This window comes from Photinus pyralis, unplaced genomic scaffold (genome assembly GCF_008802855.1).
Source record: "Photinus pyralis isolate 1611_PpyrPB1 unplaced genomic scaffold, Ppyr1.3 Ppyr1.4_LG2, whole genome shotgun sequence".
Classification (NCBI taxonomy): Eukaryota; Metazoa; Arthropoda; class Insecta; order Coleoptera; family Lampyridae; genus Photinus; species Photinus pyralis.
In genome coordinates, this window is record NW_022170403.1 from 5,147,378 (window position 1) to 5,159,782 (window position 12,405).

General features: G+C 36.2%; 1 protein-coding gene across 1 annotated transcript in view; it reads left to right on the forward strand.

Annotated features, from left to right (window-relative positions):
- LOC116164524 (protocadherin beta-12-like) overlaps positions 1-10,636 on the forward strand; it is a 32,306-nt gene extending 21,670 nt beyond the window's left edge. The window contains exons 7-9 of the mRNA XM_031478717.1: positions 273-345; positions 8,606-8,877; positions 10,321-10,636. Of these exons, the coding sequence (XP_031334577.1) occupies positions 273-345; positions 8,606-8,877; positions 10,321-10,503 (528 nt within the window). The 3' untranslated portion in view covers positions 10,504-10,636. The remainder of the gene's footprint in view (positions 1-272; positions 346-8,605; positions 8,878-10,320) is intronic.
- Positions 10,637-12,405: the final 1,769 nt, after the last annotated feature.

Below are 12,405 nucleotides of genomic sequence, written 5' to 3' on the forward strand. Positions count from 1 at the left end.
AAAGGGGCACATGGTACCAAGGAGTTTTAATGAAACATTAGTCTTCTGCTCTTTCTGCGTTTTTAGTGAAATAGGCGCGATCGTGATTTTTACAAGAAAACATCATAAAATTTCATTAGCGAAAGTACGATAGCTTAACCCTAAACGCCCTCTGTAACGATTATAAACTTATTTACTTTGCGCTTATGCTCCAATAGGGAATAGGGAATCCATACTCTACCGTATTCAGCGTGCCTAAAGGGACCATACCAATCTGACGCACTTTGTTTCAGTCGAAGACCGCGGTGGCCATCGATGGGGACGTAGCAATAGCAGCTGTTCTAAACTACAAAATAATTACACAAAGTAAGTTGGCTATTAGATAGCATTTTTGTTTAAACATACAAACTATTTAAATGTGCAATGCAATGTTCTTGTTTCCGTCAATATGAATGCGACGCACTGTATCACTTACGTAAAGTAAGCATTGCCTTGTCTATGTTTGTGTACAAGACAAATGCCCAATGTATGATCTTTATAATATTGAAGATAATATAGCTACGATGTGACAGTATGCCCACGTTTTCGAGATGTTGTATAATATGTCATCTGAAGAAAAAGAAAGAAAATATGACCCTTCAAAATATTGTAGATGATTTGCATACGCTTCCGAAGTGTTGCCCTGTATATTCAAGAAACCCTCTTTGATGCACATCGGATATCTAAAATGCGATTCTCTTTCACATATTAAAGATGTAACATACCGGGTGAATATTCCCAAATCGAACATAGTGAATTAACATGGGAAATAGTTATTTACATTGTTAGTGCGGGAACAGTTATTTTGCAGATGAGCGCGAAGTTTGGCGGCGCGAGTGCGCAAAGCGCACGAGCGACGCATATCGCTCGAATACAGCAAATACTGTTCACGCACGTAACGTGTATTCTATTTTTTGCACGAATTAGTTAAATGGAAATTCAAATCATTTCCGCGAGATTTTTGCGACATTATAATTCTTTTGAAAAGATCAAGTCCTCTATGCCGATAAAGTAGAAATCTAGAAATTTAAAATGTCAATTTATTGTTCAAAACTTCTGGTTTCGATAATCTTTTTGTGCATTTTCACATAAAAATTGTCTTCTGATGAGGAGAACTTGATAAACTGCACACCCCCAGAGGTTCGTGCTACTGCATGTTGCAGCAGTTAGCAGCTTACTACCTGCAAAATCGGCGGCCAGATATGAAAAAGCCATATAATCACGAACTTATAAATTAAGATGGACTGCTAATACTGAATTGACAAATGACACCTACATGGGGGCAGCCATGGTACAATAAGACAAGGTATGCCTATGCGTGACGTCATTGGGATAACTGGGCTATATCGTTCAATAAAGTAAAGGGGTTTTGTGTAGTCCTACCAGTTAATAAAAGTGTATCCCCGTTACGGATGTGATAAGATTTGTTCAATCCATGTCAAATGCGTCAAGTTTCTCACATTAAACTTACAAAGTATCAATTATTGCATGTTATCGCAATACAAATATTTAAAGTTACAATAAAATATGTAAGTAAAAAAAGTAAAAATTAGATTAGCGTTTTCAAATAAGGACGAGACCTCTAGCGGCAAAAAAAAAACTTAAAAGGCTGATTAAATTTCTGAAATAAGTAGATTAAGTGGTACGTTTAGCTTCTCTATTGCCTGATATTTATTTCTAAATGCATTCCGAGATGCAGTGTGACTATGCAACTAATAAATACAGTTTAAAAAGGCATATGTTAATGCACACAAGAATTCCAGGTTTGTGCAATGTGCATTGTGTGATTTTACAATCAATTATAAATCCAGTTTCAAAACCCACTTTTTGTTGAAGCAGAAAACTTACAGAGATGCAAAACGAGACATAAAATGTGCCTATAGTATAATTATAATTATAATTATTATAATTATAATTATGCACACATGAATAGAAAATGCGCGTAGCCAATGTAACTTTGTAACCAATATTAATTAAGAAACACTTTGGAGCACATCCTATTACACATGACACTTCCGAGGATTGCCACCAAAGTTATTTATCCATCATTATTACACACTAATTGAGTAATTGCAATGGCACTTCTAATTCAAGTATGAAGCGTATGTCATTTTCAAACTTGGCGGTGATTCTTGTGACGTCATTGGAATAAAAACGTCATCTCCGTTTAGTTATAGGCATACCTTGTCTTATTGTACCATGGGGGCAGCCATGATGTGCACTCACTTGGCGCGAAATTCAAATCAACTAATAAACAAGCATTAACCTCACGTTTTCTAAATAAATTACTGTGACACCTGACACATATCATTTTCCAAGGCTGCAATAGTCTCAAAACTTGAGCACTAGGAGAATTCCCCTAGAAAATAACTAAAAGGGTCACATCATGGCCGCACCCATGCTAGAGTTATTTCTACCTCTATGCAACTGTTTGATCAGCAGTCCATCTTAATTTATAAGTTCGTGCATATAATGCTTTCATGGAATGGTGTAAAGCTAATAAGGTCAAAAATTACACGAAAAACTGTTTATTGGCTTATTTTCAAAACATTAGTGACTACAAGGTCATTATGGTCAATACACGGCATGTTCAAATTGCGCCTTGACATTAAATATAATGTGGATATTTTAAAAGCTACTCCCAAAGGGATTGTTGGCTAATAAAGGTGCCGATTTTTTTCTCTGTCAAAAGGTATATAGTGGATTTAGATCTTCGGCATTTACGGAAGGTTATGTTCTCCAACAAGATACAGGTAGCACAAACTTTAATTTCTGCGACAGGCCCATGCGGTGGATCCCACATAACTACATCATTCCTACGAAGTTTCGAATCGGTGTTTGAGTAATACAGTTAGTAATGAAAGTAACCCTGGAGTTTCTGGTATTTCAATTGAGCCTTCCACTAATTGCAAAATCACTGCAAATGTTTATAACAATAATTAAATTATTGTAGGAATAAGTACTTATTTGCTACTTTGTTTATTAAATCATTTACTGTTAGTCAGGGAGACATTTCTGAAAAAGGCTCTCTAAATCAAGTCTAACGGCGTTTTGTGCTACAAACTGGCTACAGGCGGTTTTAGACTAATTTCGACCCCGCTGAAAACGATGCGCCATGTTGCCAGACCTGATTTTGGCATTTAACCCCTTCAATCCAAGAGGGCGATTGAAATTGCCGCTTTTCGGTTATTTCGAGCCCCCAAGGTAGGTACGTCATTGAACATTTTGGGTATACTTTACGGGTAGAAATAGAATAACATCTAGTACACACGACGACACCGTTTAGGCACACTTTCGTATAAATAATAGGGGCCTAAATGCAAACATGTCGCTTAAAAACGTCAAAAATGCAAAAATGCGTCATGTTTCATCTTGTTTTCTTTTTGATCTGTTTTCAACGCCCGATATTTATTTCTATGGTAAACTTAACATTTAAGTATGTACCTAGACACCTCCAACAGCGCCATATGCCTGGTGCCTAAATACCAATAACTCTTGGCTTGGCAGTCGAAACTGTTTAGAATATTGAACACTAATATTATGCAAAATGATATTATGCAAACTGTAAAACGGTTTAACGAATGAGAAAGTTGCAGTTTAACTTTGTGACTTCCTCCATATCAGGGAAAACAATAATATTAAAAGTCATCGTCCGGGCCGTTACCTATCGCTTTTAATGTCAGATAAAATAATGTTACTTTCGCTGCCATTGTAGTAATTTGCACTACAACCGCACCTCTGATTGCATGGAAGAGGTTCTCCATCTTCGTCAAGTGTCCACCGACACTTGTAGGGTCTTGTTTTGCAGCCTCCCCTGCAGCCACAAGACACGAAGAGAACGCACGCACGAGAATGGATTCAAGTGACATCAAAATTGGCTTCATTGCATCATTCTGGATTCGCCATCCACACTCCGTTGCAGAAGTAAGGCGCCGCGAATCTTCACAGGCGGTGTTCAAATAACTGACTAAAAATAAGTAGCAATTTCACCCTTTCCGTGGGTCACGTCATCAATCTTTGTCAAAGCATCGTTTCCTCCAAACAGCTGGGATAAAAACGGACCATGGCAACTGCCTCGCTAATGCTGGTCTCAGGTCTGGCGTTAAGAGGTACCATTTGTACTGTATCTTACAGATTTCAAGTAACTCAGTGCAACGTGAACAAGCTCCGAAAAAAGAGAGTATATGGTGGCGGGTAAAACGCAAAAATCATTTCCATAAAGATTTTCATTTTGCATAATATTAGTGTTCAATATTCTAAACAGTTCCGACTGCCAAAAGTTACGTTTTAAACAAATCAAAGAAAACTTGGGAAGTATGTTTTCATATATTTTTACTTACCCATATTGCCCGCATATTACGCCGCCAAAAAACCAACTTGGCTTCTACGACAAAAAAACGACTTTTTCCCTGTTTTTGGACTTTCCAGGCGCCATATTGGTATTTAGGCTCCTGGCATATGGCGCTGCGGGAGATCCCCACATATTAGAAGAAATATTGGATGCCGGCACCAGGCCAGCAAGAAAAAAAAGGACGAAAAGTGACGAATTTTGCATTTTTAACGTTTTTAAGCGTCATTTTGGCACTTAATATGCATACCAAAGTGTACTTAAACGGTGTCGTCGGGTGTACCAGATGTTATTCTACGCGTAAAGTACCCAAAACGTTCAGCGGCGTGCCTTAGGGGATCGAAATAAGAATAACCGAAAAACGGCAATTTCGGCCGCCATCTTGGATTTGGGGGCTTAAATACCAAAATGGGGTTTGGCAACAGGCCGCATCGTTTTCAGCGGGGTCGAATTAGTCTAGGACCGCCTGTTGCCAGTTTGTATCACAAAACGCCGTTAGACATCACTTTTCAGAAATGTCTCCGTGACTATGTTGTGAATTGCCATTGGTTACCCTTTTTCTTTTCAATTACAAGATTTATACAAAGACGAGTACATTAAAAGCACAACACACGTATGATGGCGATGTCCTTGACCATATTTTAGTTACAATTAGCAGTCCATGTACTATATGGTCTAAGTTTAAGGGTTAGACCAAAGAGTACCGTTACTCTTTGGTTAGACTTAGTTAACTAGATGTGCAAAACTTATAATAGATGGCAACACGTGGATCAAGTGAAATTTTTAAAGCTTATTTTTTCTTTTGTAGTACAGGGAACGATGTAAAGGGTATTTATATTTTCTTTTTTACTTTTCCATCATATTACTTATTAGTTTATGATCCGCACTAAATAGATAATTTTGTTGAATTTTTAGGCACTAGTGCGCGAAAGTAGATAGTCAATTGTAAAATTGACGTTCCCGTCGTTCATGTTTATTGGGAAAACACGATTTAGAATGAAGGAGTGCAAAAAAGGTTTCTTGTAGATTCTTGCTCCCCGTGTTAACTTAGAGGGTTTATAATGACACCTATCGAAAGAAGATTTTTTTCCTCGTCTAATGATATACGAATTAGTTCATTTTCAGGTGTATTTCTCACTATTTTATCAAAAATTCGGCAATAAATCCACTTACCAAAATCATGTTAAGCCATGACTAGTAAGACAAAAAGCAGATTCAAACGTCGAAATCAATATCAGTTTATGACAACTGGCATTAATTTTTTTGTAAAATGTGGTTCACTGAGGAAAAAGTATTTATATAATAAACAACGTTTACAGCGGAAATATTTACTCTAATAGTACGAGATATTTGTTTTCCGTGCATTTTAATGAGCCGAATGAGCGTGTTAGTGGGTTCATATGTAATCACCACTAAACAAAAATAAAAAAAGAAACGAATCTAACTTTTCTTTATTGTACGGAATAAATTGCCAATGTTTATCTGGCGAAAGCAACGGTGTTCTCCCCTTAAAACTATACCGCTGATGGTTTTCATCCCGGCAAAAGGAATGACAAAAAATTGTCCGGCACCTGCTTTGTCGGGGTGGCGTGATTTGTATTAATTACATGTCAAAGTCATTGGTCACGCCCGACCAGCTGGTCGAGGGTTGTTAGTTCTGTGGGTTAATGTCGCCACAAGCGTCCCATTCCGATTTCCGTCTGTGTGTGAAAACCTATCTCATTCTTTAGGAAATTCCATGGCTTAACATGATTTTGCTAATTGGATTTACTTATTGCCGAATTTTGGATAAAATAATGAGAAATACACCTAAAAATAAACTAATTCGTATATCGGTATATCATTAGATGAAAAAAAAAACCTTCTTTTGATTGGTGTCATTATAAACCCTTTAATAGTTAACATGGGGATCAACGATCTGCAAAAACGTTTTTCCCATGTTAATTGCCTATGTTCGGTTTTAAAATATTCACCCGGTATACTATAATAAAGGAAAATGCTAAAAATAAAATATCTGGACCAGAGTTGTGCACAATTGATACTTTCCTACGTTGCTACGTTTTTTGTTACGAACATCGAAGATTAAAACGAGTAATTCGTATCTCCTGTGTTCTGTGCGTTCAAAATAAATCTGAAAACTTATAGATTTTTTTCTTGGGGCCAAAAATATTGCTGTAGAATTTTTTTGGAATTTTTAATAAAGAAAATTACTCGGAAAATTATATTCTTTATTCTCACGTTGGAGAACATATTTGATTTTATGGTCTCCTTTTCCACTCATTCAGTATGTAGCCTGTTAAATGAACCATAGGAAAGCATTATTAGAGGCTTAGTTCGAATTTTAGGTAAACAATTAATGTCACTATACAGGGTGTTACACGACCGTTCGAAAAAAAAAAATCGGGTTGTAGAGGGCATCAAAACAAGCACTTTTTCCAAATAAACCGAGGTCCAACGTGTTTCGTTTGGGAGCCACCCCCCAAAGAGTGTTGAAATCTGCATTTCTTCTTTAATTTTTTTCTCAGCAACCAATAAGAGTTACAAAGTCGGGTGCATGTCTTTGAATAGGTTTTTGGGTATGCTCTTTCCGATTTTGCAATTTTTTTTTCAAAATTCCTACCCCTAAAGGGCGCACCCCTAAACTAGGGTGCAAAAAAAATTCTGATTTCGACGAAATTTGGTATCTGGGGTTTTTTTAACATGAAAATCACGAATCTGAAATTAGTTTTTGAAAATTCGAAAAAAAAAAAGTTCCACTGCAATTCTTGGCGGGACAACGAAAATAGAGATAATTCCACGAAATTTGTTGTGTACATACTAAACGAGTTAAGGAACAAAACTGTCGAACAGTTTTTTAAAATAACTTTTCAAACAAAGTTATACTCATTTGATGTTGGTCCTTCGGGTCGCAAAGTTGTCCAAGCCACAGTAAGCCATAATTTCGCATGTGTTGGTTGAACAAGTCGCCCAAAAACAAAAGATTAACGGTTTGAGTCGAATATTTGTTTATTTGGGAATTAATTCGGTCATTAAATGATTAAAAAATTCGATGTATCCGATTTAAAACACCTACCAAGGTATCTTTAAAGCGCTTGTGATCGATGTTTATAATACTAAATAAGTAGTGGAAATTTGTCCCTTAAAAGGAGAGTGTCTTTGGAAGATTATTTTTTCAACCTAAGATTCCATGAAAATTTTTGATCGCATAGTGAAAAAGTATCATACGCGAAAAGTGATTTGACTTTTTCCCCTACCTTATTTTAGTAATAAATAATCGATCAGCGGCTTTAAGATACGCTTGGTAGGTGTTTTAATCGATACATCGAATTTTTAATCATTTAATGACCGAATTAATTCCAAAAACAAAATATCGATCAAACCGTTAATCCTTTTGTTTTTGGCGACATTTGTCAACCAACACAATGCCCGAAATTATGGCTTACTAGTAGCTTGCGGACACTTTCGCGACCGAAGGACCAACATTCCAAATGAGTATAACTTTTGTTTTGAAAAGTTATTTTTTTTTAAAAAACTCTTCGACAGCTTTGCTTCCTTAACTCGCTTTTAGTAGGCTACACACAAATTTCGTGGATTATCTCTATTTTCTTGTCCCGCAAGAAAAAAATTGCAGTGGAACTTTTTTTTTCGAATTTTCAAAAACTAATTTCAGATTCGTTATTTTCATGTTAAAAAACCCCCAGATACCAAATTTCGTCGAAATCAGAATTTTTTTTTGCACCCTAGTTTAGGGGTGCGCCCTTTAGGGGTAGGAATTTTGAAAAAAAAATTGCAAAATCGGAAAGAGCATACCCAAAACCCTATTCAAAGACATGCCACCCGACTTTGTAACTCTTATGGTTGCTGAGAAAAAAATTAAAGAAGAAATGCAGATTTCAACACTCTTTGGGGGGGGGCTCCCAAACGAAACACGTTGGACCCTCGGTTTATTTGGAAAAAGTGCTTGTTTTGATGCCCTCTACAACCCGATTTTTTTTTTCGAACGGTCGTGTAACACCCTGTATAAATTGATCACGCATACAAAACTAGTTCTAATCGAAGTGCGAATATCATAAGTTGGTTTATAATTGTTAATGTTTTATTTTGTTAATATGTACCTACTAAGATATTTATGTTTAATGCTTTAAAATAAATATTTTCTTGAACAATTAAAATAATGTAGTACGAGCTGTTTTATGTCCATCAAGGCATAATAAGTGATTAAAATTAGAAATTTTGTAGGGCACGACCTGTTTAAGGTGGAAAAAGATACTGGTGAAGTTATTATCGGACCTATAGACAGAGATGATGAAAAACAAGAAATATTTAATTTCACTATAAGAGCTTACGAAAAAGACGATGCAACATCATACGTGGAACAAAGCGTTACAGTGAATGTACAAGATAAAAACGATCATTATCCGAATATTACTGTTACAAAAGATTCCGTTTCTATTAATGAAAGTTCTATATCTACTCTGGATACACAAATAGAAATAAACGATCTAGATCTGGTAAGTACATTGCTCAGAAAACTGCATTCTTGTTTCTCAGAAAGTAGTTAGCCAATTGTAATAGCCCTAATTAATTCAGCTGTTATTTCTTTATCATATCGCAAGTCGCGAAGAGAAGAATCTAGTCAATGAAGTTACAGTGAGTTTTTTTTAAATGCGAACATAGGAGTTTGCATGCAATGTTTTCCCTATGTTCGATTTTAAACAAAAACACATCAATCTATGAGGTGTGCGCGGTTCACATTCCCAAATCGCGCAACTTGTGTGACTATGAACAGCAACTCTAATAGTCTTTATGATGAAGAGCACTCGGTAAGATTTTTTTAAAGAAGTCATGTGAGGCCATGGCAACTTTAGGATACATTTTTCTTAAATTTACGATAACTTGACCTCACAGGCCACGCACTGACACCACAACTCATTGTAAACCAACCTTCAATTATTTGTAGGTCATGTACACCTGGTATTCTACTAATTTGATCTATTCAATACATAAATGAAGAAAATAAGAAAGTAAATAACGAAAACAATTACAATAAATGTTCGAAGTGTCCTCCTTGACATTCTAAGCAATAACCTAACCGATTTCGTAATTAAACTGGATGGCGGTATTTTTAAAAATGTGACAGCTGTCAATTCTATCTACTACTCATTTGAACTACTCAATAGATTGATGTGTTTTTTTTTAATCGAACATAGGGAAATTACGTACAGTACGACACATACAGTGAGTTTTTTTTAAAATGCGAACATTGGAGTTTGCATGCAATGTAATTTCCCTATGTTCGATTTAAAAAAAAACACATCAATCTATGCGGTGTGCGCGGTTCACATTCCCACCAGCAAAACGCGCAACTTGTGTGACTATGAACAGCAGCTTTATAGTCTTGATGATGAAGAGCCCTCGGTAAGATTTTTTTAAAGAAGCCATGTGAGGCCATAGCAACTTTCAGATACATTTTTCTTAAACTTACAATAACTTGACCTCACAGGGTACGCGCTGATACCACAACTCATTGTGAACCAACCTTCAATTATTTGTAGGTCACGGGCACCTGGTAATCTGGCATTCTACTAATTTGATCTATTCAATACATAAATGAAGAAAATAAGAAAATAAATAACGAAAACCACTACAATAAATGTTCGAAGTGTCATTTTAAGCAATAACTTAACCGATTTCGTAATTAAATTGGACGGCGGTATTTTTAAAAATGTGACAGCTGTTAATTGTATCTACTACTCATTTGAACTACTCAATAGATTGATGTGTTTTTTTTAAAAATCGAACATAGGGAAATTACATTGCATGCAAACTCCTATGTTCGCATTTAAAAAAATTCACTGTATGTTGCGTTGCTCATTTTTGTATAATAAATGATAAATAGACCACACATTTGATTCCATTACCTCAAAAATGTTTACAATGTAAATTAATTTTAGGGGAAGCATGCCACTTACAAGGTTTCACTGACGCCAACTAAATTTAGTGATGCTTTTCGAATTGTACCGCCTACGGGTTATCAAAAGGCATCCTTCTTTATTTCAGTTGTAAATAGTGAGCCACTTGATTACGAAGACCCGGAATGGAGGAAATTCGATTTAGAGGTTAGTGGAAATTATTAAAACACAAGTAAAGTTTAATTTCAATTTTGCGCTTGCGAATACACACTAAACAATACATACGTGCCTTTACACATTTTTTTGAGTTTTTGACCCAGCGGCAAAGAGACGGGATATGACGATGTGTTAAGATGTCGAGACTTCTCACCTTTTATTTGTGAATATCGGAATATTCTATTCTGACACTCCGCATTTAGGTATACTGTCCACTCAATTGACACCTTGAAGGAAAATCATGGCTAACAACAATGACTTGACCCCTAAACAAATCTGAAATTTATTGCGTTTTGTAGATACAATTATGCGTTTTATACTTCCGCTTCTGGAAATCGCGTTATTTACCAAAACTGCAGAAAAAGTAAACAAAGAAAAACATTTTTTTCTATTTCGGTGTCACAATGATGATTTTCGCCCGAAAACAGTTGTATAAAGACAGTGATTATAGTCGTTTTTTTTGGTAACTCATCTCTTAAGTTGGCAGTTACTAGTTAGTACAAGTAGGTACTTCGTTGGGTACTTCCATGTTTGAACTTCAAAATGTCAGTCTTACTACGCTGCCAACCTAAAACTTAACGGCATAAAAAGTGTTCCCAACATAAAACATGTTAGTTCTAATATTCCCTATAGTTTCTGATAATTATTTTTTTAATTAAATTAAAGCACCGAAATAGAAAAAATAGTATGAAAAACGCGTGTTACAATGCTTTATTGTAATACTCCTATCTTGCGGACACTCGTGGCTACCTACGCTTCGCGTCGCCACTCGTGCCACAAGATAGTCGTATTACAATAGGTCGCATTGTAACACTTGTCTTTCAATATACTATTGTATCCTTTAGTCCCAAATCATTCGTGATACAATTGTACGAACGACAAAGAAGTTTCTCGCGTGGCGAATTTTGCCCTGCGCGGATAATTAATGCGCGATCTTGTAGGGCTTGTTAAATCTACATTAATACCAGATAGGGCATTATATACGCATAATTGGAGGCGCATATCATTCTAGTTTAAGATACCGAAAGAACTATAATGATATCGTTCCTAGAAAAAGAAATATGATGGTGTAAAGATAGAACACGGATTTACTATCGTCGTTTTATCTCCAAAGACTTTAAACCTTAAAATTAATTATTTCCAGTATTTCTAAAAATTAACAAACACTATAATTTAACTGAGTAGATATACAATGCAGATCCTGGCTCACTTCAAGGTCGCTCGCCACCTGGTGGTGACCTTAGAAAGTGAGTTAGTCACGCGGCCGTGACTTTGGGAAGTAGGTCAAGGTGAAAGTTAAGTGTCATCCCATTAATTTCCGCGGTCATCCGAGGTCATTTACCCATTAATTTTCAAGGTCATCCGAGGCCATCGACTCCATTGAATTTCAAGGTCATCCGAGGTCATTGATTCCATTAATTTTCATGGTCATCCGAGGGCATTGGCCCCTTTAATTTTTAAGGTCATTCGAAGTCGTTGACCTCATTAATTCTCAAGGTCATCCGATGCCTCAAATTACATTTCCAATGTCGTCAGAGATCATTGACTCCATAAATGTTCAAGGTCATCCGAGGACATTGACCTCGCTTTTTTGTTAACAAATTACATTTTCAAGGACATCCGTAGTAATTGGCCCCCATAAAATATTAAGACCATACGATGTCGTTGGCCCCGTTTTGTTGTGATATCAAATTACATTTTCAAGGTTATCCGAGGTCATTGCCCCAATAAATTTTCAATTTCATTCGAGGGCATTGGCCCCATTGTATGTAGTGTCAAATTACCCGTTTAATGTGGTGTCAGATTTTTAAGGTCACAGGGCAATACCCTCTTTTTGTGGTGGGCAATTACATTCTCCAGGTAACCCATGGTCAATGAACCCATTTTTTTGTATATCAAATAGCATTTTCA